Source organism: Heloderma suspectum, chromosome 16 (assembly GCF_057233095.1).
Source record: "Heloderma suspectum isolate Gila_16-S chromosome 16, 16-S_ref, whole genome shotgun sequence".
In the NCBI taxonomy this organism is placed as follows: Eukaryota; Metazoa; Chordata; class Lepidosauria; order Squamata; family Helodermatidae; genus Heloderma; species Heloderma suspectum.
The window spans coordinates 18,259,410-18,283,465 of record NC_139473.1 but is presented as its reverse complement, the minus strand read 5'-3'; the positions used below and the strand labels follow the sequence as shown (position 1 = coordinate 18,283,465).

Here is a 24,056-nt window from a genome sequence, read left to right as displayed (position 1 = left end):
ACTATCCCGCCCAATTCGGTGTCATCTGCAGCTTTGATAAGCATTCCCTGCACCTCCTCCTCCAAGTCATTAATAAAACTGTTGAAGAGCGCTGGGCCCAGGAGTGAGCCCTGCGGTACCCTGCTTGTTACCTCTCCCCAGTTGGAGAAGATCCCATTGATAAGCCTTCTTTGAGTCCAATTCTGTAGCCAACTGTGGATCCACCTGATCATTGTTTCATCTAGCCCACTTTGAGGTAGTTTACTCATCAGGATATCATGGGGCACTTTGTCAAAAGCTTTGCTGAGGTCAAGGCATATTACATCCACAGCATTCCCACAGTCCACAAGGGAGGTTACTTGATCAAAAAATGAGATCAGATTCGTCTGGCAGGACTTGTTCTTGACAAATCCATGTTGGCTTCGAGTAATCACTGCATTGTTTTCAAGGTGCTTCCAGATGGATTGCTTTATCATCCGCTCCAGAATTTTCCCAGGGATTGATGTCAGACTGACTGGTCTGTAGTTCCCAGGTTCCTCCTTCTTACCCTTTTTGAAGATAGGGACCACATTAGCCCTCCTCCAGTCATCTGGCACTTCCCCCGTCCTCCATGATTGCTCAAAGAGAATAGACAGCAGTTCTGAGAGTTCTTCTGCCAGTTCCTTTATTACTCTAGGATGCAATTCATCTGGCCCTGGAGATTACTCATTCAAAGTAATTAGGTGTTCTTTTGCCATATGCCTATCGATCTCAAGCTGCAATCCTGCCCCTTCAGCCTGTGCTTCGCCTTTGCTAGGGGGCTCATAAACCCTCTTTCGGGAGAAGACTGAGCCAAAGTAGGAATTGAGCACTTCTGCCTTTTCCTTGTCATCTGTTATCATTTTGCCATCCTTATTTAATAGTTGAACCACCATTTCTTTCCTCTGTCTTCTACTATGCATATAGCTGAAGAAAGCCTTTTTGTTGCTTTTAGCATCCCTTGCTAACCTCAGCTCGTTCTCAGCTTTAGCCTTCCTGATGCCATCCCTGCAATTCTGTGCTACCTGCCTGTACTCTTCCTTTGTTGCTTGGCCTTCTGTCCACTTCCTATATGTGTCCTTTTTTGTTTTCAGGTCATCCCTAAGCTTTTTGTGAAGCCACATTGGCTTCTTCTGTTGTCTCCTGCCTTTTCTTCTTGTTGGAATTGTTTGTAATTGTGCCTTGAGAATTTCCTTTTTTAAAAATTCCCATCCATCTTGGACTCCTTTTCTCATTAGAGTCGCTTGCCATAGGACCTCATTTATCATTGTTCTGAGTTTATTAAAATTGGCTTTCCTAAAATCCAGGGTGTGCATTTGGCTACACTCGGCTTTTGCTTCCTTTAGAACCAGGAACTCGAGTATAACATGGTCAGTTTCCCCCAGAGTTCCCGTAACTGCTACTTTATCCCATTACGTACTTTATCCCGTAATTGCAGGGATGGCGTCAGTCATTCACCCAGAGTATTTTTCGTTCCCTTTCTATCCCTCTTCTAACTACTGGAAGGATGGATGAGAAAACTATCTGGGCCCCAAAGTTCTTGAGTTCTTTGAGTCTTCAAAGTCTGATGTGATTTCTTCATAGCTCCGCTTGGCGGTATCATTTGTTCCCACATGGATGAGAAGAAAGTGATACCTGTCAGTGGGCTTTATGAGTGCAGGCAACCTTTCAGTCACCTCTCTAATCCGTCCTCCCGGGAATCAACATACCTGGCGAGTCCACGGGTCTTTGCGACATACTTGGGTCTCGATCCCACGCAGCAAGGAGTCTCCCACTACTACCACTCTTCTCTTCTTCTTCTTGTAGGCCTGGGTTTCATCGCCTCTGTTTGACTGACCTTCAGCCTCTTGCTCACTCTCATGCAGGTTCCCTTGTGGTTCTTCCTCTGCAGGCTGCCCTCCAGTCTCATCCTCAAGTACCTGGAATCGTTTCCACAGCTCCACTGCTTCCACTGGTGCAGAGTGGCGTCTAGTTCTTCTTCTTCTAACTGTCACCCTTTTCCAATGGGTACCCTCTACTCCATTTTTCTTCACCTCAGCATTTCCCACTGCCTCATCTTGCTGTTGCTCTTCAAGCTTCTGGTCTTCCCTTTGCTGCTTTAATTCCCCCATTCTGTCCAAGAACTCTTCGTGTTCTCTTATTCCCTGGAAGGTCGACACTCACCGCTCCAGCCCTCTTACTTTCCCTTCCAGCAGCGTGATCAGCTTGCCCTTGTTGCACGTGTAGCTGTCAAGGGCTCCTTGGCAGCCTCTCTCAGTCTAATCCAGTGGCCAAGTCCAGACACAGACAAAGGGATTCTTTTCAAAGCTTTATTCCTCTTTTACAACTTAACAACTCTACTGTTAGCAACTAGCTATGAGCAGCAGAGTACCTATGCCCTAAGTTGGAACAGTTGGTCCCCGTTTGAAGGCGAATCACTGGCAGACCCTGAACTTATAGGCTAGGGAGAGTCCCTCCCCTTTTCCCTTGGATCCTCTGGGCGCAACCGTTGTTTGCGCGCCAACCGGGCACTACGCCTCCTTTCCACGCCCTCCATTTGGCGCCGCTCCCTGCGTCGGCGTCACGCATCCAGCAAGTCTTCTTCCCGCGCTCTCTCACTCCCGGGACTGCTATCTATGCAGGAATGCCGGTGGGAGGAATCTCTGCCAGCTGTTGGCCCTGGGAAGGATGAGTGCACTCCTCTCCCAGGAGCAGCTGCTCTACATCATAATCAGAACTACTCTGGGATTCTATGGGCTCAGTGTCCACCCTGACAGTAGCTTTAAAGCCTTGGTTTAAAGGTAATTTTGGCCTTTGGGGGCAAACGTTGTGGTAACTGCTGATGGTTTCAATTTCAGCTGCTGCTGAAATTTGACAAGGGTGCAGTCCACAGGGGCTTCAAGAGGATTTATATTCCCCCCCCCAAGTTATCTACCCCTGGTTTAAACTGAACATGGATTTGGTGGTGCAGCTAAGGCTTAGGGCCAAAGTCCATGGTCCTGCAGCTCAGGGGGTCCCCAGGTAACCCTCCAGAAAGTGGCAAGTTTAGAAACAAACTCCATTTTCTTTCAGTGCCTATCTAATCGAATCAAAAACACAAAGCTGCACACGTTGGGAGTATTTTGCTGTTCTTCTAACATGTCAGGAATGTAGAAGCAGATGTAGAGCATGGATTTGGGAGTAGAGAGATGTGTGGGGAGAAGAGAAATGTGATTTGTGTGCTTCACAAACTGAAGGAATACACATGGCCATCTAAGCCCTATCGATTTCGCCCTCGCTGCTCGGAAGCCTCTGAGTTCAGAGGCTTCCAAGATTCCTATGTCGGAGGAGATTCCTAAGTTTCCTGTGGCAGGGGGAGTGGCAGAGGCAGTCGTCACCTCCCTGTCCTTCATGTTTGGTGATAGGCTTTTCAGCCCATCTACCAAGGGTGCTTCAGAGGGGAGGGAAGGAGGCTGGAGGAGGCTTAGGAAAGGGGCTTTCCAGTCTCCTCCCCACTCATTGCTTTTCCAACCTCGGAGGGGTAGCCGGCGTGGTTCTCTTCTCGCCAGCTCCAAGGGGTCGGGGTCAGATCTCCAACTCCCCCTTCCAAGGTTGGAGTTTTCTGTGCCGTCCTATGTTCTCTGGGACACTCTCTGAGCAACCATAGGATTGCTCTCTAAGGGGTTCTCCTCATAAGATCGTTAGGTCCAGGCTCTGAAATTACCTTGCTGCTGAGATTCCATTCCCCAAGAAAAGTAAAGAGAAAAGTAGCACAGTCTAACCTACTGTTAAGGAAATGTCCAAGGCAGGTTAGGTTGAACAGTCAGAAATGTATTAAAGCACATCACGGCCTTGGGAGAGACAGACGAAACTGTGTCTCCCCAAATGGAAGAAACAGGATCCATTTATACAGACTGAAAGCTAGAGAACAAAGAAAACACACTACACATGCTCAGAAACCAGTTAGTATTCAGCAACAGTCTTATCAGCACAGCGGCCTTCTTATCTTTAGGGATGAGTTACTTTGGTCGATAGGAATTTCCTGCTTATAATGAGCAAGTTACAATTACCTTGTCATGGTCACACACACACACACACACACACTCAATCTCATCAGGCACCTCTCCTGAACCAAACTACCTACAAGGCCTAGTCAGGCCTACTTTCACACTACCCTTGCCCAAACTTTGTGCTTTCCACTTTCAGCATCTTCCTGACAGCTATCCTGGGCCTCCCTGAAGCCTTGATCCCCGTGCAGCTACTTTGGGTGAACCTGGTGACGGATGGGCTTCCAGCCACGGCTCTTGGCTTCAACCCCCCTGACCTCGACATCATGGACAAACTTCCGCGGAACCCCCGAGAGCCGCTCATCAGCGGCTGGCTCTTTTTCCGCTACCTCGCAATTGGAAGTGAGGATCCTGTAAAACTAGATGGGGGGCGGGTACACGTTCAACTAGGGATGTCCAAGAATTTCATTTGCGCTCACAAAATGGTCGAGCGTGTCCCTGTTCGCAACTTCGAATGCGAGTGTGAGCAGGAGAACGTGTTCTAACCTGTTCGCGCATTCTCAAATGTCCACCCGTGTTTGAAAATTGCACAAATTTCAGAGAAAAAGCAGTTTCAAATGGCGCAATTTAAAAACAAAACATGTGCAATTTCACATTTTAGTCTATGGGGGAAAACTGTGCAACTTCAAAAAATACTCTGACTTTTTGCACAATTCTCTGATTTGATCACGTTCCATTTGCTCAATTCTCCCCTTTGCAGAAATCAAACAGTACTTGCATATGCTCGTGGAAATCTCTCTCTGATATGCATGCTCCAATTCTAGAGTGTCATTTTAGACACTGTTCTTGTTGTACCAACATTCAAGAGGCGTGGAATGAAGCACAGAGCAAACGAGGGAATAATAAAGGAAATGAACCTGTTACCTTATCTTCTTGTCACAGAGCCCCAGTTCTCATATGCAGCAGAATTACCTCTTTACCTAGACTGTACAACTAGGGATGTACAGATTGTGTAAAAGCCATTCTGTGTTTTGCAGATTTTCAGGTGCCTTTCATTCTGTTGTCTGCCATTGATGGAATCGATTTTTTTTTTGCTTCAGAATTTGCACAAATTTGCAATTGCACATTTGTGCAAATTTGCATGTGCAAAAATGTGCAAATTCCCCTAAATGCGCATGTTCATGCTTTAACCTATGGGGAAAGGTACATTTTTGGCTGAGGTTTTTAAATTTTGTGTGTTTTTCTACCATGAAATTTGTGCAAAATTCAGGAAAGTTAGAAAACTGGACCGCAAGTCTGCGGAATCCACCCAACAGCAGAAAAGGTAATGCGCTGTCGAATCCACAGATCAAATTCATGAAAATCCTCACTCATTTTGTTCCATTGCAGATTTCTCCAACATCCTTAACTTAAGGCTTTATGTTAGGGACTTGTTTCTTTGAATGCTCCCCAACATGCATATGCAAATACAACAAAACCCTTCCTTGCAAATAGTAAGATAGCATGCCAGGGAGCATTAAGGCTGAACCCATCTCCCTGAAATGCTAGCTTTCTACAGGAGAGGAGGATTTTGCTTTTGCTTTTTTCAGGGGAGTGTTCAAACACACCAGCCACCACCTATAGTCCAACTAAAGCCCAGCTAAAGCTTTACCTGGGTTCTCACACGGGAGGAGAGGGGAGGGCCTTCAGGTTGAGCCATCTATGAGCCAAGTTCCTGAGAAGAATGCCTATCCATATCTGAGCTCACTAGGGAGGAAACCTCCCCCAGTTCTGACTGTTCCCAATCTGAATCTGAGCTGCTATCTCCACACGCTCAGAATCATTCCTGACACCCAGCTAGACAGCCAAATCGGCTGTCCAGCCACAAATGCAGGGTGGCCGGAGTGCAGAGGAGAATATTCCCTCTGCGTTGCGCCCGCCTTACATTGGATAGTCAGTCACCTATCCCCATAGGATTGTACCCTTAGAAACTTAAGCTCATGAAGCAGAAACCGTGGAGAGAGATTCTTGATTCAACAGCACATAAGATGAATTAACTATGGCAAATGACCGTGGGCTGCCTTTGAAAGAGGATGCAGCTGGGCTCCGACTCGCTTGGCTGCCTCCTGAAGGCTGCACAATATCATGAGGACTACTAGGCTGTGTAATCTATTATCAATTCCTTTCTCTCATTCTCCCCCTCTCTCGAAGTCTACGTCGGCTTTGCAACCGTGGGCGCGGCTACCTGGTGGTTCTTGTATGATGCCGAAGGACCGCAAGTTACCTTCTACCAGCTGGTAAGTCGATAATCCAGATCAGGCAAAATGCAGTCCGCTTCTTTATTTGTTTTATTTAAAGCATTTTAACCCCGCTCTTTACCCAAAAAAAAGGCTTACAAAGATCAGCAGTCTGGCAGTTAGAGTGCTCAGGTATAAAATCTAAAAGACATGACGCATAAGGGGAGAAAAGATGGGGAGAGAGGAGGGAAGAACCAAGCTCAGGCAGCAGTTCGTATCACAACCATCTGATTCAGGTCAATTGAGGAAAGGGCAGAGGAGAAAAGGAAAGGGCAAAGGTAGTTGGTCTCTCACACAGTGGCCAACCAGCTGCCTGTGGAAAACCCACAAGTAGGACAGGAGTGCAACAGCACCCCCCCACCACCACCCATGTTCCCCAGCAACTGGTGCACAAAGGCTCACTGCCCCTGGTACTGGACGTAGCATATCAGTATTGTGACAAGTAGCCACTGCCAGACTTCTCCCCCTCCAGGAATTTGTCCAACCCCCTTTTAAAGCCATCCATGGGTGGCCATCACAACGTCCTGTGGAAGTGAATTCCATAGTCTGACTCTGTGCTGTGTGAAGACGTCCTTCCTTTTCTCTGTCCTGACCCTCCCACTCATCAGCTTCATGGGAGGACCCCGTTGGGTTCTAGTATTATGAGAGAGGGAGAGAAATGGCTCCCTAGCCACATTCTCCACATCAGGCATCATTTGTACATCTCTATCATGTCTCCCCTCCCTCGCCTGTTTTCTAAGCTAACAATCCCAGGCGTTGTAACCCTTTTAGTGATGGCCACCAATTTGGGTGGCTTTAAAAGGGGGTTGCACAAATTCCTGGAGGAGAAGGCAATCAATTGCTACTAGGCCTGATGGCTATGTGCTACCTCCAGTATCAGAGACAGTATGGCTATATAGACCACTGGCTGGGGAACATGGGTGGGAGGGTGCTGTTGCACTCATGTCCTACACGTAGGTTTCCCACAAATGGCTGGTTAGCTACTGTGTGAACAGAACGCTGGGTTAGATGTACCTTTGGTCTGATCCAGTTCTTCTTGTGTTCTTACGTTCTTTCCTCATAAGGCAGCTGCTGCAGCCTTGGAAACAGAACCAGGGGCAACTGCCCTCTCAGAATTATCCACCCTATTTGTGGGCAAAAAAATTAGGGAGACCATTTTGCCAAATTTCTCCAGGGGGAGGAGAAAATCCCCCAACAGTTTCTTGGGGAAGGGTTTCCCCATTAGAAGCGGCAGCGGCTTCTCTCTTTTTTCCTCAGGCGGTGTGGGTGTGTGTCTTGGCAGCTTAGCCACCATATTGTCTCCTCCACAATGCCCCAGACGTAGCGTCATTCTGGGGCATTGTGGGAGAAAATGGCAGCGACCACACGCGTGCAGGCAAAAATGGTGGAGAATATTTGGAGACAATTCTGCAAAGTGGCCTTCTTTTTCAAGCAAGCAGGCATGAGAAAATGGAAGTAGACATAACTGGGGTCCCACTCATTAGCTCTATATGCCTAAGAACGCTTGGCCATGCTTGCTGTGAAGCCACAGGGTAGCTCCTTTGTGACCAACACGATCAAAGAAGAGGTATATAGGATAATACTTAGCAGCAAGCAGCTTCTCACCTCACCAAACAAGGGCGGTGGGGAACTGAGGGGTGGTATTGGTGGAGGCATCTTGCAACAGCCTCCCACTCCAGAGTTGTGGTTGCGTTCTCCTCTCCGCAGAGGAACTTCATGAGATGTACGGAGGACAACCCCATCTTCGAAGGGATCGAGTGTGAAATCTTTGAGTCTCGTTATCCAACCACCATGGCACTGTCGGTACTGGTGACCATTGAAATGTGCAACGCACTCAACAGGTATGGTGTCACCTGCTGGGTATATCTTCTCTCCCACCCCTAACTTTAAAAAGATCTGGATATGACATGAGAAACTAATGGAGATTTGCTAAGGGGGGCACACTAGTCCAAGATCTACAAGAGACCCTCCTCAAAATGCAGATGTGCACAGAATCTTGAAGTTTCTACATGTTTCTGCACCATGTGGGTGGAAAACTATCTCAGGTAGACACTCCGTGGCATAAATCCTAGCTACCATCGTTAAACATTCGTGTGCATTGCAGTTTTTGTAAACATTGGGTCAGGGATTTTGTTGGCTCGAGGTACCTTGATGAAGAATTTGGATAGCCCCTGCTCTGCTTGCTTTCAGTCTGATGGGCTCTTCCCTCAAATTTATTTGTTTATTTAAAACATTTTAGACCCTTCTCAATGAAAAAGTCTCCCGGACTGTTTTTACAGTCAGTGAAAACATGGCAGTCCCTGTCTGCACGCTTATCATCTAAATAGACACGATGCAAAAGGAAAAGGGGACGGGGAGGGAAGAGGAAAAGAAGGAAGTGGTCTTTCAGCGGGGCTGGTGGCAAGGCCCTGCTGTTCCTCTCATCTCCCTCTGCTGCAGCCTGCTGGGAAAAGCTCTGAAAGGGGAAGACTGATCATCACGGGTTCAAGGCATGTGGGAATAGGGGACGAGAGGTTCACTTCTGTCTCTCTCCTGCAGTGTTTCTGAAAACCAGTCACTGCTGAGGATGCCGCCCTGGCTCAACATTTGGCTCCTGGGGGCCATCGTCATCTCGATGGCGCTGCATTTTCTCATCCTCTCCGTGAAGCCATTCCCGGTACGTAGCAGGACCACAAGGGAGGAAGCCACGGGCCCCAAAAGGAGGTGCTTCCATCCCTGGCCTTTCTTAGCTGTGAGAGACTCTGGGCCCAAGTGCAATCCCTTTCAGGATTAGGCCTAGCAACATGGGCATTGTCCTGAGCCAGACAATTGGTCCATCTAGACCAGAGTGGGCCATTTGTGGCCCTCCAGAAGTGTGGCCAACTCCCAGCAGCCCTAACGAACATGGCAGGTGGTGAGGCATGATGGGAGCTGCAGTCCAGCAACATCTGGAGAGCCACAAGTTGCCCACCCCTGATCTAGACTGGTACCTTCTGACTAGCAGTAGCCTTGCAGGGATGGAGGAAACTGTCAATTTGGGTTTGTCTCCGTTTCTCATTTTTCCAGTCTTAAATTCAGCTCATCCTGATTATTATTTTTTTGAGTTCGTGTGAAAAACGTGCACACATCTCGGTGCGCATTTATCTGAACACGTCAATTTTTGTACTCCGTTTTGCCTCACGTACACATTTTTTGCAAGCGGTTTTCCACTTCCGAACCTTATTTTCACTGACAGCTGTACGCTTTTCCCTAACATACACATTGTCATATGCCTTTTTTAATCGGAGAAGTCCACTGCAAAGTTCGGAGAGGCGTGAATTCCGAAGGATAGCTGAGTTTCAGTTTGCGTATTGATTTGAAAGTGTGAAATTAGGTACGTTCGCACTAAAATGTGGACTGGACAACTCATCTCCCCCAGACTCAGAGAGATTACCCTTCCCATTGCCTGTTACCTGGTCCTTTTAAACTATTTTTTAACTGGAGTCGCTGGAAATTGAACCTAGGACCTTCTGCTTGCAAAGCAGGAGCTCAGAGCTAGGCCCCCTCCCATTTTAGTGTACATTTGTGGGCACTGTGGGACTTCTTTTCAGGGGAAATGCCCATAGGTCCTCCACCATGTCTCCTACCAACGGGAGCATGTGCGGGAGGCAGACAGGGACAGTAGCAAACCGATCAGCGGTCTGTTGGCATGGGAAGTAGGGTGGCCAGATTCCAAAGGAGGATGGACAGATCTGTCGATCTTATTCTCACCGAGACGGTTGGATTTTTTAAGGTCAAGCTCGCACCATACCTGGCAAACCCATGCAGCCCATTGTGAGGATTGAGGCGATGTTTCAAACTTTGCCTTTTGCACCTGGGCCACTCCTGGAAGCCTGATGGGAGCAAATTATGCTGGAAAAGCACCCTCGTACATTTCTCACCATGCTGGGGAAAGCTTCTCTAAGGCACACGTAGAGTTATTTTTCTAACAAAACTTAGATCCAGCAAGAGGGATGTGAAGCAAAAATATTACAGTGTGGACTGCCCTCTTTCTCTGTTCCAGTCAGCCAACTGGGGTCTCCACCTTTCGCCCCACTCTTGGTTTTCCATTTTTCCCAACAGCATTCTGTAGCCAGTGGATATTGTTCAGTCCCCCATCGGGTTCTTTGGGGTTTCTTTCCCTCCCCATCAGGCTTTTTTCCCCTAAGGGGCTTGGGGGGTGGGTATTTCTACAAACATCTGAGGAAACCTTTGCATTCTCCGAAGCCTGCTGACCCCTCCTCCTTGCGTGCGGGTGATGCCATTTTGCCTACATCAGGCTCGGCAGTCGCCACTGAATTCCAAAAGTAGAGGGAATGATGAGTATCGCCTTCTTGCTTTGCAGCTGATCTTTCAGGTGACACCACTTAGCTGGCCTCAATGGGTGACAGTGCTGAAAATCTCTCTGCCGGTTATACTGCTGGATGAAGGCCTGAAATACCTCTCCCGCAACCATTTAGATGGTGAGTGCACTGGACAGAGGGAGTGCCGGCCATTTCGCTATCTGTTGATGTGATGTACAAGCCTGCCTGGAAGGCACCATGGCAAATAAGCAGCCAGGGGCAAACGTCCTGGGTTTGATTTATTAGTCGCGCACTCGCACCTCCCGATCTGCATAGCTTCCAGGATCAAGCAATAAAACAACAAATAAGAACAAGAGGCAGTGTGGTGCAGTGGTTAGGGTGTTGGACTGGGACGTGGGAGACCTGAGTTCTGGTCCTCGCTTGGCCACAAAGCTCCCCGGGTAAGCTTGGGCCAGTCCCTGACTCTCAGCCTAACCTCCCTCACAGGGTTGTTGTGAGGGTAAAAGGAAGAGGAGGAGGAGAACCATGTAAAGCTTGGCCTCCATGCAAGGGCAGGGGGAGGAAAGAAGGAATCTAAATGTAATACTAAATAAATAATATAAGAACAAGAGCAGTAAATAACACCAAAACTGCAGGTTTCGAAACAAAGTGGCTGTAAATCACAAAATTTATACCGAACTCAGTTGACATTTTAGCATGGAAAATAAAAAGTTATTTGGCACTGACAGAGCTGCTGGGGGAGCCCCCACCCTGGGAAAAGGCTCTCTGATACTGTCCATGATTTACACATGATGCAGAAATCCTCTGCTCTGAGCGCAGAAAGCTTGGTTCTGTCCTTCCGTGCAGCTGCTGCTGCTTCTAGGACTGTAAGGACCGTTTCACGCCTTCCATGCAGCTGGGTTGGCAACCAAGAGTCCATCAAAGGGGAGCTGCAATCAATCCCACAGACACCCGTGGGACCCAGACACCTTTCCTGGCACCCACTAGGGGCCTTACCCTCCCACTTTAAAAAAACAGCGACGCATTTTCTTCCCGGCAGCTGGGATTACTGTGAAATAGGTTTCCGTTTGTGCTGAAAACTGTTGAGTTCAAAGGAGTTGTTTAGGACAGTTTGGACCCCACTTCTGCCTTGTACTCAGTCTTTGGGGCAGATTTCTTGTCCTTTGCCACGCCTCCTACGGCAGCCACTTTGTGGTGGTGCCCAGGACAGTTTCTCAAATTGCCAAATGTACCCAGGACAGTTTGGACCCCACCTCTGCCTTGTACTCAGTCTTTGGGGCAGGTTCCTTGTCCTTTGCCATGCCTCCCATGGCAGCCATTTTGTGGTGGTGCCCAGGACTTCAGGATCTCCGCCTGGGGGCTTCCCAGCTCTACCTGCAGGCACTGCAGATTAAACCCCCTGCTTTGTGTGCAAAGCAAGGGCTCTCCCACTGAGCTACAGCCCTTCCCCCTAGAATATTTAGGAACATAGGAAAGTTCCTTATTGGTCCATCTTGCCGTCATCTACACAGACTTGCAGCAGTTCTCCAGGGTTTCAGACAATCTGAAGGGAGCTACGTCCCTTCACTGTAGGATAGCACATTGCCTATAAACCTCATTTTCTAAAAAGATGAACACTGAAAATGACTTAAGATCATGCTGGAGATGCATACGGAATTCTTCCCTCCACCCCAATTTCCTCCCTAGATTTTGGGGTTCTGCGTGATCTCCTGATCTTGTTCTCAGAGCGCCAAAACACCCCGATGCATGAACGGTCCATCTTCCTTCCACTTCTGATGCTTGTTCAAATGCACAAGGGTCCGCCCTTTTAAGTGGGTGCGTGTCGTCCCCCCCACCCCTGGCCATGCACACACATACACTCTTTACTGGCTACAAATGTGCACATGTGCATGGGAGCATGGATTTGGGAGCAGCCCCTAAAGCAGGGGTGTTGAACCTCTTTCAGCCCAAGAGACGAATTCCTTTTCAGGGACGCTCTCTGGGGCCGCATTCCAGTGGTGGGTGGAGCTGAAAGGAAAGGGGCGGGGTCAAAATACCAAAGATACCAGCCTATTGCAGCTTCAAGCTCTGACTGCCAGTAACTAAGCCTTAGGAGAGGCATTTCAACGTTTCAGAATACGGGAGAAACTGCGCAAAACCCAGGAAGCAGCAAAATGATCGGTGGGGAAGGGGAAGGGGGCATAACAATTTGGGGAACCGGCCCGGGGGGGAGCAAATTTCATTTCATTTATTATATTTCTATACTGCCCCATAGCCGATGCTGTCCGGGCAGTTCACAGAAATTAAACACCATTAAAATACGTTATATAACATATTTTTTTAAAAACCATTCACATAACAACATAGAGCAAATAACACACACAGCAACAACATATATCTAAAACAAAAACCATCAGCCAGAGACAATCAAGAGACTCATTCTGCTCTGCCAAATGCCTGAGAGAAGAGAGCAGTTTTAACCTGGCTCCAAAAAGATGACAATGAGGCGGGCCTCATCAGGGAGGTTATTCCATGAATGGAGAGCCACCGCAGAAAAGGCCCTCTCCCTTGTTGACGCCCTCCGAGCCTCCCTCAGAGGAGGCTCCCGGAGGAGGGACTTAGATGCAGAGTGTAGTGTTTGGGCCTGAAGTTCCGCACCCCCGCCATAAAGGAATCCTGACTTACGGTTCCATTTTGTGCATTGTTTTAATTGATCCCCTTGCGCACTTCCGCAAGTTGGTAACCAGTCATGGGAGGAAAAGACCCAAGCAGCAGTAAATTGTGCATGCTGCAACAGAGGGAGAAGGCACTCTGGCACCCCCCATATGCTTTGAACTATAGCTCCCATTGGCCATGGTGGCTGGGGCTTATGGGAATTGTAGTCCAAAGCATCAGAAGATCACCGGGTTTCCCACCCTGCCGTATGACCATGAAACCAGCGGAAACAATGAGACACCGGCAGACTGAAACTTGCTACATGGCGTTCTGGAAGGCCTAGGCAGGGATGGCTCATTTACGTTGGCGACCTGTTTTTTTTTTTAATTTGAACAGGGAAAGCGCTCATTTCTGTGTTCATTTTTCAAAAGTGCCCACTATTCCTTCATTGACAAAGGCATGAAATTGAGGGTTTTTAAAAGTTAGATAGATGAATTTTATTACCATCATTGATCAGCTCCTTACATGTACATGTACAAAACTGACACACAACATCCTTAATTATACAGAAACTCAAAAATATGAGCCCAGAGTATCAAGCTGGCGGAATTGTACTATTTCACTAAATGCTTGTGGCAAGCACTGCCATCTGCCACCTTATCTTTAATCTGAGAATCCTGATCAGAAAGATGAAATTCATTTGATCCACCTGGCATTTTTTGAAAAATGTGTGTAATAAAAACGTATTTCTCGGTAAAAAGAACAATATAATAAAACATGTCCAACAGTTTCCACTTCCATCACAGAGGCGATTTTTAAAAGCGTGCATTTCTTCATGGGTTGGTTGATACTTCTATTATTGCTGTGTTTTTCAATTGTGCATTTAATGTATTTAATGTACGGTGTTTTTTTAAAAAAAAATAATTTTAATGTCGGTTCTTATTATCGTTAGCTGCCTTGAGTGCCATTTCCTGGTGGAAATTGGGCTATAAATCATATAAATAAATAAATATTATGAGTATTCCTGGAAAGGGGGGAAGTTGAAGACACACACCTGCTCCTTCTGTCACAGAATATTTCTGCTGGAGCAGAAAAGATGGGCAGGAAAGCACTGGATACCACCGCTGGAAAGCTCCCCACCCTGGTTTTAAATCCATCTAAGGTAGGAGTATTTTGAGACAGCAGATCCCACAAAGTAAGGATACGGTATGTTGCTTCTCATTCACGCATCAATTTCATGGGGAAATTGCTTTCCATGGGAAGGGAGATGGAGAAGTGTTTCTTTTTCTTTATTTTTTAAATGAAAACTTACAGTCCTTTCCTGTCTCTCCCCTACTCCATCACCCCATCCCCAGGCAAAGAGACCAAGAAATGAACGGCACAAAGGAAGCTCAGTTTCTCCGCAAATGAACCCTAAACTCTGATCTGGGACTGAAAAATTTGCATGCTTGAACATCGCCAGAAGCCAGCAAGGAAATATGCATGTTTTCGAAGTCTCGGACTTAATGCGGGTGAATCGTTGAAGGAAAAGGAAATCTGATTTTGTTTTTCTTTTTACTTTTGTTATGTAGCTTTTTTTTCCCCCTGTACATAATGTTGCAAATACTGGATAGCTAAATTATGGGGGGGGGGGGAGGTTTGAGGGGTAGAATTTGCTCTGTAATGGAGGGAGGGTAAGCTCAGGTCCTTAGAGATCTGCTCCTGAAGATTTGATTCCTCTTTTCCCCATACTTTTCTCTTTTTTCTGTCCTCCTTCTGTGCCCTAATAACTGCATTTTTCTCTCTCTTGAGGTGGAGAGAAACAGCGTTTGCGATAGCTTCAGGGTGAGATACCTAGATGAGTTCTTGTCAGACGCAGGTCCTGGTAAGGAGGGCGTAATGTGAAGGCAGTCCCCAGGGCGGGTAAAGTTGCCAAGGCTGTCCGTTGCAGGAAAAGCAGGAGCAGGGGCTGACCTTGAAGCTTTTATAGGTGTCGGGACATCCCACATGATTTGTTCTGGCCTATCACTGTTCCAGGGGCATTTGGGCTGGTCTAATTGGTTACCTTGTGCTCCCCTCCTTTGGGCCAGATCTTCATGGAGGGCCACACGCTGAAATCCTGCTCGACTTCCCTCAGGTCCCCAAATTCTCGCATCCTGACTGCTCTGGGTTTAGGGAGATGGCTCCAGTTCCTGTAACTGTGAAGGCCTCTCAGAGAGATACCCAGTCCAGGACACAAAAGGTCAACATGCCCCCAGCTGCTTACACCAGCCCCCATGTTCTCCCTGTGAGTGTTTTTTTCCCCCATCCCACAATTTGTTTTTAAAGCTCTGTCACGTGCCTAGGCCCACCTCTAGCTCCAGAGGGTTTGAGCCACCCCTGCCTCCATTCAGGAGGGCCTGTAAGTCAGGAACGCACTGCCTGCAGAAAGCTAGCATGCCAGGATGAAGGATTCTAGCGTAGTCCCAGCATGCTAGCTTTCTACGTGTAGAAACTTTGTTTTTTCCGTCATGGGGTGCAGCCCACAGGAGAACTTACTGAGAATGCAGGACATCTATGACATAGGGTAAAACCCAACCGAAGAGTCACAACTAACTTAAGTCCCATTTATTTTAATGGGTTTACTCTAAGTAGGACTTATGTTGGATTGTACAGTGTATGTCAGCAGCTGGTACCTTCCAGATGAGTTGGACTACAACTCCCATAAGCCTTTCTTTCCCATCACCTGTGACCTGAGTTCTTTTAAAGTGGAGACACTGGGGACTGAACCTGCGGCAGCCCTCACAAAAAACAACGAGCTTTGCAAATTTCCACTGAGTTACGGCCTCTACCCAAGCAGACCAGTGGTTCACCGAGGCCAGGGGTGTGCAACCTTTTCGGCCCTGAGGGCCGCATACGATGCTGGCTCAGGCATCAGGGGGCGCACATAACTGTGCACACACGAATGAGCATGCATGCTCATATGCACCCATGTGTGCACACATGCACATCGCAGTGATCCAGATCCACATTTCTCTTTCCTGGCTACTAGAAGCAGTAAGGAAAGAGCGACCTGTGTTGAGGAAATCGGCATGGGGAATTTGGTGCAACAGGATGGTCCCCAGGTTTAAGGCCTTGGTGGGAGGACGATGGTTGTGCACCCCCTGACCTAGGTTAATAGGCTATGCTGGCTAGGGCTGATGGGAATCATAGGCCAAAACATCTGGAGAGCCACAAGCTGCCCACCTCTGGTGTAACAAGTAGGAGATGGGTTCTCATTTGAATGGAACTTGGCAAATTCGCCCTTCTGGAACCTAAAAACAAGATGGGAAGTGGATTGCTGCCAAAAGCTACACATTTCTGAAGTTTGCAGTGCAGTTCGTAAAAAAAACAGTGCCCAAACAAATGCATACGTTCGTAAAATGCGCACAAAAACACTTCCTTCGTTGACGGAAATGTCTACATCTGCAAAAAGTGTACACACAAATGCAAAACCAAGAAATTGATTTTTAAAAGATGTGCATGAAAATGCATACAAATGTTTGTGCAGACTAAAAAAAAAAAATGGCAAGCCAATGCGGAACTGAGACAGAACAAACTAAGCAGTGGAAAAATGAGAACCTGAGATAAATCAGGCCTGACAGATTTGCCCTAATGTAGTAATGAGCCGCTGGGCCTCAAAGATACATTTGGGTGCCATACGGATGGGGCAGCCATCTTGGTTACCTATGGGCAAAATGGCGGCATCTTCTCCTGGGACTAAGCATGAACAGGCCCCTTTCTGCTGTTTCTTCTTATGTGTCTGGGTTCCCTCGGAAATGGAAAATGGGTTGCGCAAGACAAGTGTTGCGCGCAGCAACAGTGCACAGATCTGGACAGAGAGCTCTTACGTGTGGTGTAACCCAAGGGTTGTATCCAATATTAGTCCTACTTAGAATAGGCCCATTGGAATTGATAGGACAAGTTAGTCGTGACTTACTCAAGTCTCATTCATTTCAATGGGTCTACTCTAAGTAGGGCCAATATTGGCCGCAACCTCAAGGCTGAGCGACCCACCACGGTGATCTGGGAAATTCATTTCATTTTCAAGATATTTCCACCGCCGATATAGCAGAAACGGGGTGCCGGTCCCTGCACAGACATGCCCTACTTCAGGGCAAGAATATGCCTTCCCACCAGTCATCAGAGCGGAGCGTTTTAGGGGCAAATATTTGGAAGACCCCGCAGTGTGGTCCAAAGGCCTTGTAAATGCAACAGGGAATATTCATAAGGCAAGAGTGACTTATATCAAATGAGCATCCAGTCTTTAGATTCCAAACATGTTTTTATGCAGAAATCTTAAATGGTTGCTGGGGGGGGGGGGGGGGGCGGGTGCACACACAGGGCTCTGTGCAAACGCCATTGCTTGTTCAGTGATTAGCGAATTAATTCCAGCCCCTGGTAAGGCTGCTGTGATTTCACTGAAGCTTTTATTGCAACATTGCCTCAGGAGAAAAGCTAGCTGAGGACGGGGGAGAAATGTGGTTGGTTTGCCATTTTAATGCAAACGTGCCTCATTTTGCACTTTTGAACCAGTACATCAGGCGAGGGGGGCATGAGACCCGGGGGTCCAATCCCAGGCCAGACTATCAGAGTCCCCCAAATGGCCTTGATCCCACTGCCTTTCCACCAACCTCCGATCACAACCCCGAGGGCGTCTCTCTCTCTCAAACTTTATTCAGCTCTCAGGATGAAAGCAGTTCCCCGCCCCTGCAGTACACGAACCAAAACTCTTACCCTTCAAAATCTGCAATTCTCCGAATTCTGCAATGGAGTTGTCCAATCAAAAAAGGAGTAGAAAAATGTGTATGTTAGGGGAAAGGTGCACACAAGAAAATCCTTTGCTTAGTGGAAATAAGATTAAAAATGCATTAAATTAGAAAAATTGCTTGCAAAACAAAAATACAAGCTGCCCCATGTTGTTGCCCATGGGTTGGATCCAGATTTAGCCATATTTAGAGTAGACCGATTGAAATCAATGGGTGTTAAGTTACCCTTGGCTAATTTCAGCCCCATTGATTTCAGTGAGTCTGCTCTAAGGATGACTTAAGGGTGGAATCCTATGCTGCCTGGGGCATGCTGGGAGTTGTAGGATTTTTTTCTGTCTAAACAGGCATAGGATTCCAACATAAATCTAGATCCAAACCACCTGTGCTTTATTTTAAAATCCTACACACGTTAATCTATCGATTAGCTTCAAGGGCATCTTCTCACTACATTTTTAACCCCCCTTCAATGTGTTTAGTAGTCCTAGCTTTCAGTCAGAAACCCTGGAAATTGTAGTTCTACGGAAGAGCTAAATAAGAAATTGTCTGCATATCACACACAAACCCCGCCCTACAATCCCCGGAGGGGGGTGGGGCTTGTGCGATTTTTGTCGCTGCTGTTTTCGTGGGAGATGCAATCACAGTTTAAACTGGTTTCAATCCAGTTTAAAAGGTGCTGTGGTCCCACTTGCACTCGTGAATGAATGCAAGTGATGGAGCGCATCCAACCGCCCTGCCAACATGACGTCATTGAAATCTGGGTGTTGCACCGTTATCTCAGGGATGGTTCTCTTGCATGCGCAGCCTTCCTCACAGCTGCGCACGGTTTAAGCGTTGGCTTCATGCCACGAGTAATTCTTGCACAGTTAAATTGCCAGAAGTTCCTCGGTTGCGGTGGTGGTGGGAGCCACTGGCGTGGTGGAGACGGGGTTCATGGGGACGCAGCATCAGCACTTTTTAATTAGCGGCGTCTCCGACGTCACCTGCCACCCCTCTCCGATTTCCCTGTACCCTCTGAGCTGAGCTGCAATCCTCACAGCACCTGGCAGTAAATGAACATTCCCAGCAACCATATGTTTTTCCCCGTTGTGATGCAAAGGATTTTGGGGTGGCCGGGTCTGGAGATGAAAACTGCTAGAACTGGTTTGCTGATATGGATCAACACAGCTGCGTGCATTTTTGGATTCTCCTTGGGGGTGTGGATCGGGGGCTGTCATGATGAGCCCCTGCACTTCCAAATTTACCACCACACCACTAGGCTCCGGGAGAAGAATGTAAAATTTTCTGGTGTGGTATATTGTGAAAATTCCAAATCTGGGCACCGTGGGGTTTTTTCTTCTTCTTTTCAAGGTTTTTCTAGGAGTTTTCAGCATCCCCCTAAACAGGTTTAACGTTCAGAGCAGTACCGTAAGGCAAAAAAGGAATTCCTTGGAGACTCCAGAGCAAGAAGTTTTGGAACTGGGATTTATTAACCAAATGGAGGCCGTTCTTGGAGTTGCAAAAAAGGGCTGGGCTACACATTCAGCTGAAATACTCATTAGATGCAACTTCCCTGTCACTGTATCTCCATACTAACAGAATCTGAATGTGCTACAGTTCCTGTTGGTCATGCGAAGACGGGTAAAAGTCAAAGGCACATCATGTTAAAGGCACAGGAGCACTTCCAGACCACAAGGAGGCAACCCAGTATGTGCGCCATGTTCCTTTAGTTTTCTCCTTGGCAACCTGGTTTATCCTCTAATGTATCTGAACTTACACACCCACCACCAAATTTAAACCAGTTTTCTGGGGATGTTATCTTCTGTGGCTCCCAACCCAAAGAAACCACAGAACTGTCACTCTTCAGACTATGGATCTTCAGAGCCAAAAGAACTCAATTTTGCAATTGTTTTGGACAGTGCCGAACAAAACCTGCTCCCCATATTAATGGCCTTCTATGCTAAACTACTCCGTTACTGATTTACATTGCCTTCACTTGCCCTCACTCTCACTTCCCCTTACTGACAACATTGAATAGCCAGGCATTTGTTCTACAGGAGGGGCGAGGTGTCAGGTTCTCTATCAGACCCAAATTGCCAGTTTCTACTGAAAATTAAAACTGGAAAATCTTTTCTGCCATTCTGTTCATATTCAAATTCTTACCTTCTTTTTTATATCTATAAAAATAACACGTCTACAAAACTCGGGGGGGGGGGAGCCATGACTGTTAAAACAAGTATCCAATCCAATTTGTGCAGTATTTATTTAACTTTTGGGCCGCAATCTGATGGGGGTGGACTATAATTCCCATCACCCTAAGCCAACAGGCCTGTGTTGGCTGGGGTGATGGGAGTTGTAGTCCAACCCCATCTAGGGTCACCAGGCTGGGAAAGACTGCTATACACTTACGTACTCGAGAGTATGTCCGATTGAACTCAGTGGGGCTTATGTCTGAGTAGTCCCATATAGGATGGCACTGTTAAGTTGCAATCATTATCTCCTATGTGTGAGAAACCTGCAGCCCTCCAGAGGCTGTTGGATTCCAACTCCCATGAGCCCCAGCCAGCATAGCCAATAGTCAGGGATGATGGGAGTTAAAATCCAACTGCTGGGTACACTTACCTGCGAGTAGGGATAGGTGAGAACTTTGTTTCAGTTTGCTTTGGGTAAGAATTTGCTGAAATTCACAGATTTCTTCATATTCAGGATAGAAAGAACTGGAGATTTAGAAAATGTGAATGTGGGAGAAAACAAACCTGATGGATTTGTCCACCTAGGCCCAGGGCATTTGAGTGCTTAGCTCTTAAAAGTCTGGTTTGGATCCATTTGGGTTGCCACGTCTTTTTTTTTCTGGCAGACGCCTCATCTTTAACAGGCAGAGACGACACGGTCCTCTCCATTCCAGGAATAGCTGTACCTATTGATTTTGGCCGATGCAGGCGAGTGAGAATTTCATTTCAGTTGTTTTTGATAAGAATGTACTCAAATTCACAAATGTCTTCATCTTCAGGGTGGAAAGAACTTCAGATTTAAAAAATGTGAATGCAGGACAAAGCAAACCTGACAGATTCGCACGTCTCTCCCTGGGAGTAAGCTTCATTGCACCGAGTTGGACTTGTATAGGCTTGCTTTGTTCCTATTTGGCCTTTTCCAAGGCTGTGAGTAAACCACAACCTCCCATATGTCAAAATATTCACAGTATGATTTCAATAGGCCAAAATCTGACAGATGCCCCTAAAACGTTAATCTGTGATTGCTACGCTGTTCAAAGAAATCACACACACGTGGGCCTCTAAGCATCTATATAGGCACGGTTAAAAATGACAATTGTGTAGGAAGCGAATGCCAACAGCATATCAGTCCACCCTTTCTTCCTTATCACCAGCATTGTATAAAATCAAATGTTAATTAAAAGGTCGGGGGGGGGGGGTGCCAGGCCTCTGGGAATGTATAGACTTGAATATACTACTGAGCTGGTTGAGCTGTACAGAAACACAAATCCATGCATGAAATGTTGTTACTGTATTTAATATATAACTGTATTCAAGGAATTTTAATATGGAGCTTTTGGGGAGGGGGGGAGGCACCTTTATAGATAATGTGTGGTTACAGGGAAGTTGTTTAAAGAAACAGAAAGAAAACTTATTCTTCACTTTGGGAATGTGTCGTGTTTCTTTTGTTCTGTAGAGGCGATCTCTGCTGGATTTTTTGCTTTTAAAACAAATTATCAATTTTACTACTTTATTTATTACATTTCCATACCGCCCAATAGCCAAAGCTCTCGGGGCCAAACCAAGAACTTGTTCCGGAAATCCAGGAATGGGGGGGGGGATTCCGCAAAAAGCAATTTGTGCAAATTTCGGCTGTAACTTGTGCAGATTTCAGCTGCGATTAGTAGAAATTGCAGCTGTAATTTGCATGAATTGTGGTTGCAAGTTATGTAATTTGTGCAAATTGCTTTACACAATTCTTTTTCAATGGAAATCCGCAAGCTGGCCCAACACCATGCATATCCAGTCAGGCGAGCTCGTGGGGAAGCAAGCTGAAGTCCGGGGGACTGAGCTGACTAAAGTTTGACAAACTTCACCCCCGGAAGGATTCCTCCAACATCCCTACCAGGAGCACTTCTACCTTGTCTGGATTAAGCATCATTAACTTGTTTACCCTCATCCCCAGTAAATTACCATCACCAATTTTGCAAATGTAAATGAAGTATTACAAGTAAACCATTTAAAGAGGGGAGGCCTGTAAGACTGTGAAGTCCAGATAGCATAGCCTCTTAAGCATCACCCAGAAAAGGGAAAATGTGTCACCAAAATGGAAGGCACCAATTTGCTTAAAATGTGTGTGTGCCAATTTAGATGTATAGGTGCAAATTTGGAAATAACTATGACAATTTCAATAGAAATACAAGACCTCTCACCCCAGGGGAAAGACTTGTGTCCAGGTGACCTCTGTCCAGATTCTAACACCACCATCCCTGCTCTCCCTTCTGGGGGATTAGGAACATAAGAAGAGCCCTGCTGGATGAGACCAAAGGCCTACCTGCTCCAGCATTTTGTTCCCACCATGGCCAATGTATGGGAAGCCCGGAAGCAAGACAGGAACACAACAGCAACTTTCCACTCATGCTCTGTAGCGACTTGTGTTCCAAGGGGTACTGGAGGTAATATATAGCCATCTGAACTAAGAGCCATTTATAGCCTTATCCTCCATCACATACTAGGGCCTGGGCACCCTTTAGGATTAAGTCCAGGGTTGCCTCCCCTCTGGTTGGTTTCCGATCCTTCTTTTGTCTGCTCCGATGTGGCTGATCACACACCCTTTGGGCTAGGGCTGTGCCTGTGTTCAGACTCTTACCTGGCCACCGTACTTGGGGTTGTGCAGGGATTCTTCTGTGCAGTAGAACATAAGAAGAGCCCTGCTGGATCAAGCCTCCAGCATCCCTGCTAATAAAAAAAGTGCCAGGGCTGTGCCCCCACAAGCCCTGGCACCACTACACCACCACTGCACGCACAATGTTGCACGGACAAAGCTACGTCCTGCTCAGATCAGCATACGTCTATTTTGGTTATAATAATAAAAATCAGCCAACAACCCTCTGATCCACCACCAGGTGCTGTAAAATCCAACCCACCTCCCCAAATTGGGGAAATGACCGTGACATTTTTTGAGCAACCGTGGTATTTCTAAATCCTTCCGAGGCCTGTACACACCGCAAGAGAAGCACATTATAAGAACATCAGAGCATAAGAAGAGCCCTGCTGGATCTGACCAAAGCCTATCTAGTCCAGCATTCTGTTCACACAGTGGCCGACCAGCTGTGCATGGGAAACCCACAAGGAGAACATGATCGCAACAGCACCTTCCCACTCCTCTTTATTTTTATTATTTATTATTATTAAATTTATTAATCGCCCATCTGGCTGGTCACCCAGCCACTCTGGGCAATGTACAGCATACAATAAAACAGTTTAAAGCAAAATTCTACAATAAAAACATTTTCTAAAATACCCTAACCCACCCCAAATGCCTGCCTGAACAACCACGTTTTTAATGCACGGCGGAAGCTCATTAAAGAGGGGGCATGGCGGAGTTCCCTAGGGAGGGAGTTCCACAGAGTGGGGGCCACCACAGAAAAGGCCCTCTCCCTCGTCCCCACCAGTCTAGCTGTCCTGGCTGATAGGACAGAGAGAAGGCCATCTGAGGCTGATCTTGTTAAGCAGCCTGTCTGGTGCTGCTGGAAGGACCGCGGCTCAGCGCTAGTGCGCACGTTTTGTATGCAGAAGGTCCATGGTGTCTTCAGAAGGGGCTGGAAAGAATCCGGCCTGAAACCATGGAGAGCTGCTGCTGCCAGTCAGTGTCAACAATACTGGGTGAGATGGACCAAGGTTCTGACTCAGTATAAGGTAGGGATATATAGACCATAAAATCCATTCTGTCTGTGTTTCGTGGATTGTCAGTCACCTTTCATTCCATTGTCTGCCCACACGGAGTCAGATTTCCCCCCAAAATTTGCACAAATTTGCATGTGCAAAAATACACATTCCCCCAAATGCTCATTTTCACACTTTAGCCCATGAGTAAGCAAATACTATGTTTATTGCTCAATCCAAAGATCATTGCAAAAGATACAACATT

The 24,056-nt window shown here is 47.0% G+C and overlaps 1 protein-coding gene across 6 annotated transcripts in view; it reads left to right on the top strand.

Annotated features, from left to right (window-relative positions):
• Nucleotides 1-16,714, top strand: part of ATP2A3 (ATPase sarcoplasmic/endoplasmic reticulum Ca2+ transporting 3) — a 170,164-nt gene extending 153,450 nt beyond the window's left edge. For 5 of the 6 annotated variants that reach the window (XM_084823057.1, XM_084823060.1, XM_084823061.1 and 2 more), the window contains exons 16-22: nucleotides 4,162-4,364; nucleotides 6,153-6,238; nucleotides 7,946-8,079; nucleotides 8,777-8,894; nucleotides 10,581-10,698; nucleotides 14,246-14,335; nucleotides 14,529-16,714. In XM_084823057.1, coding sequence (XP_084679183.1) covers nucleotides 4,162-4,364; nucleotides 6,153-6,238; nucleotides 7,946-8,079; nucleotides 8,777-8,894; nucleotides 10,581-10,698; nucleotides 14,246-14,334 — 748 coding nt within the window. In that variant the 3' untranslated portion in view covers nucleotide 14,335; nucleotides 14,529-16,714. The remainder of the gene's footprint in view (nucleotides 1-4,161; nucleotides 4,365-6,152; nucleotides 6,239-7,945; nucleotides 8,080-8,776; nucleotides 8,895-10,580; nucleotides 10,699-14,245; nucleotides 14,336-14,528) is intronic. The other variant, XM_084823056.1, reaches the window with a different exon arrangement.
• The last annotated feature ends 7,342 nt before the right edge of the window (nucleotides 16,715-24,056 follow it).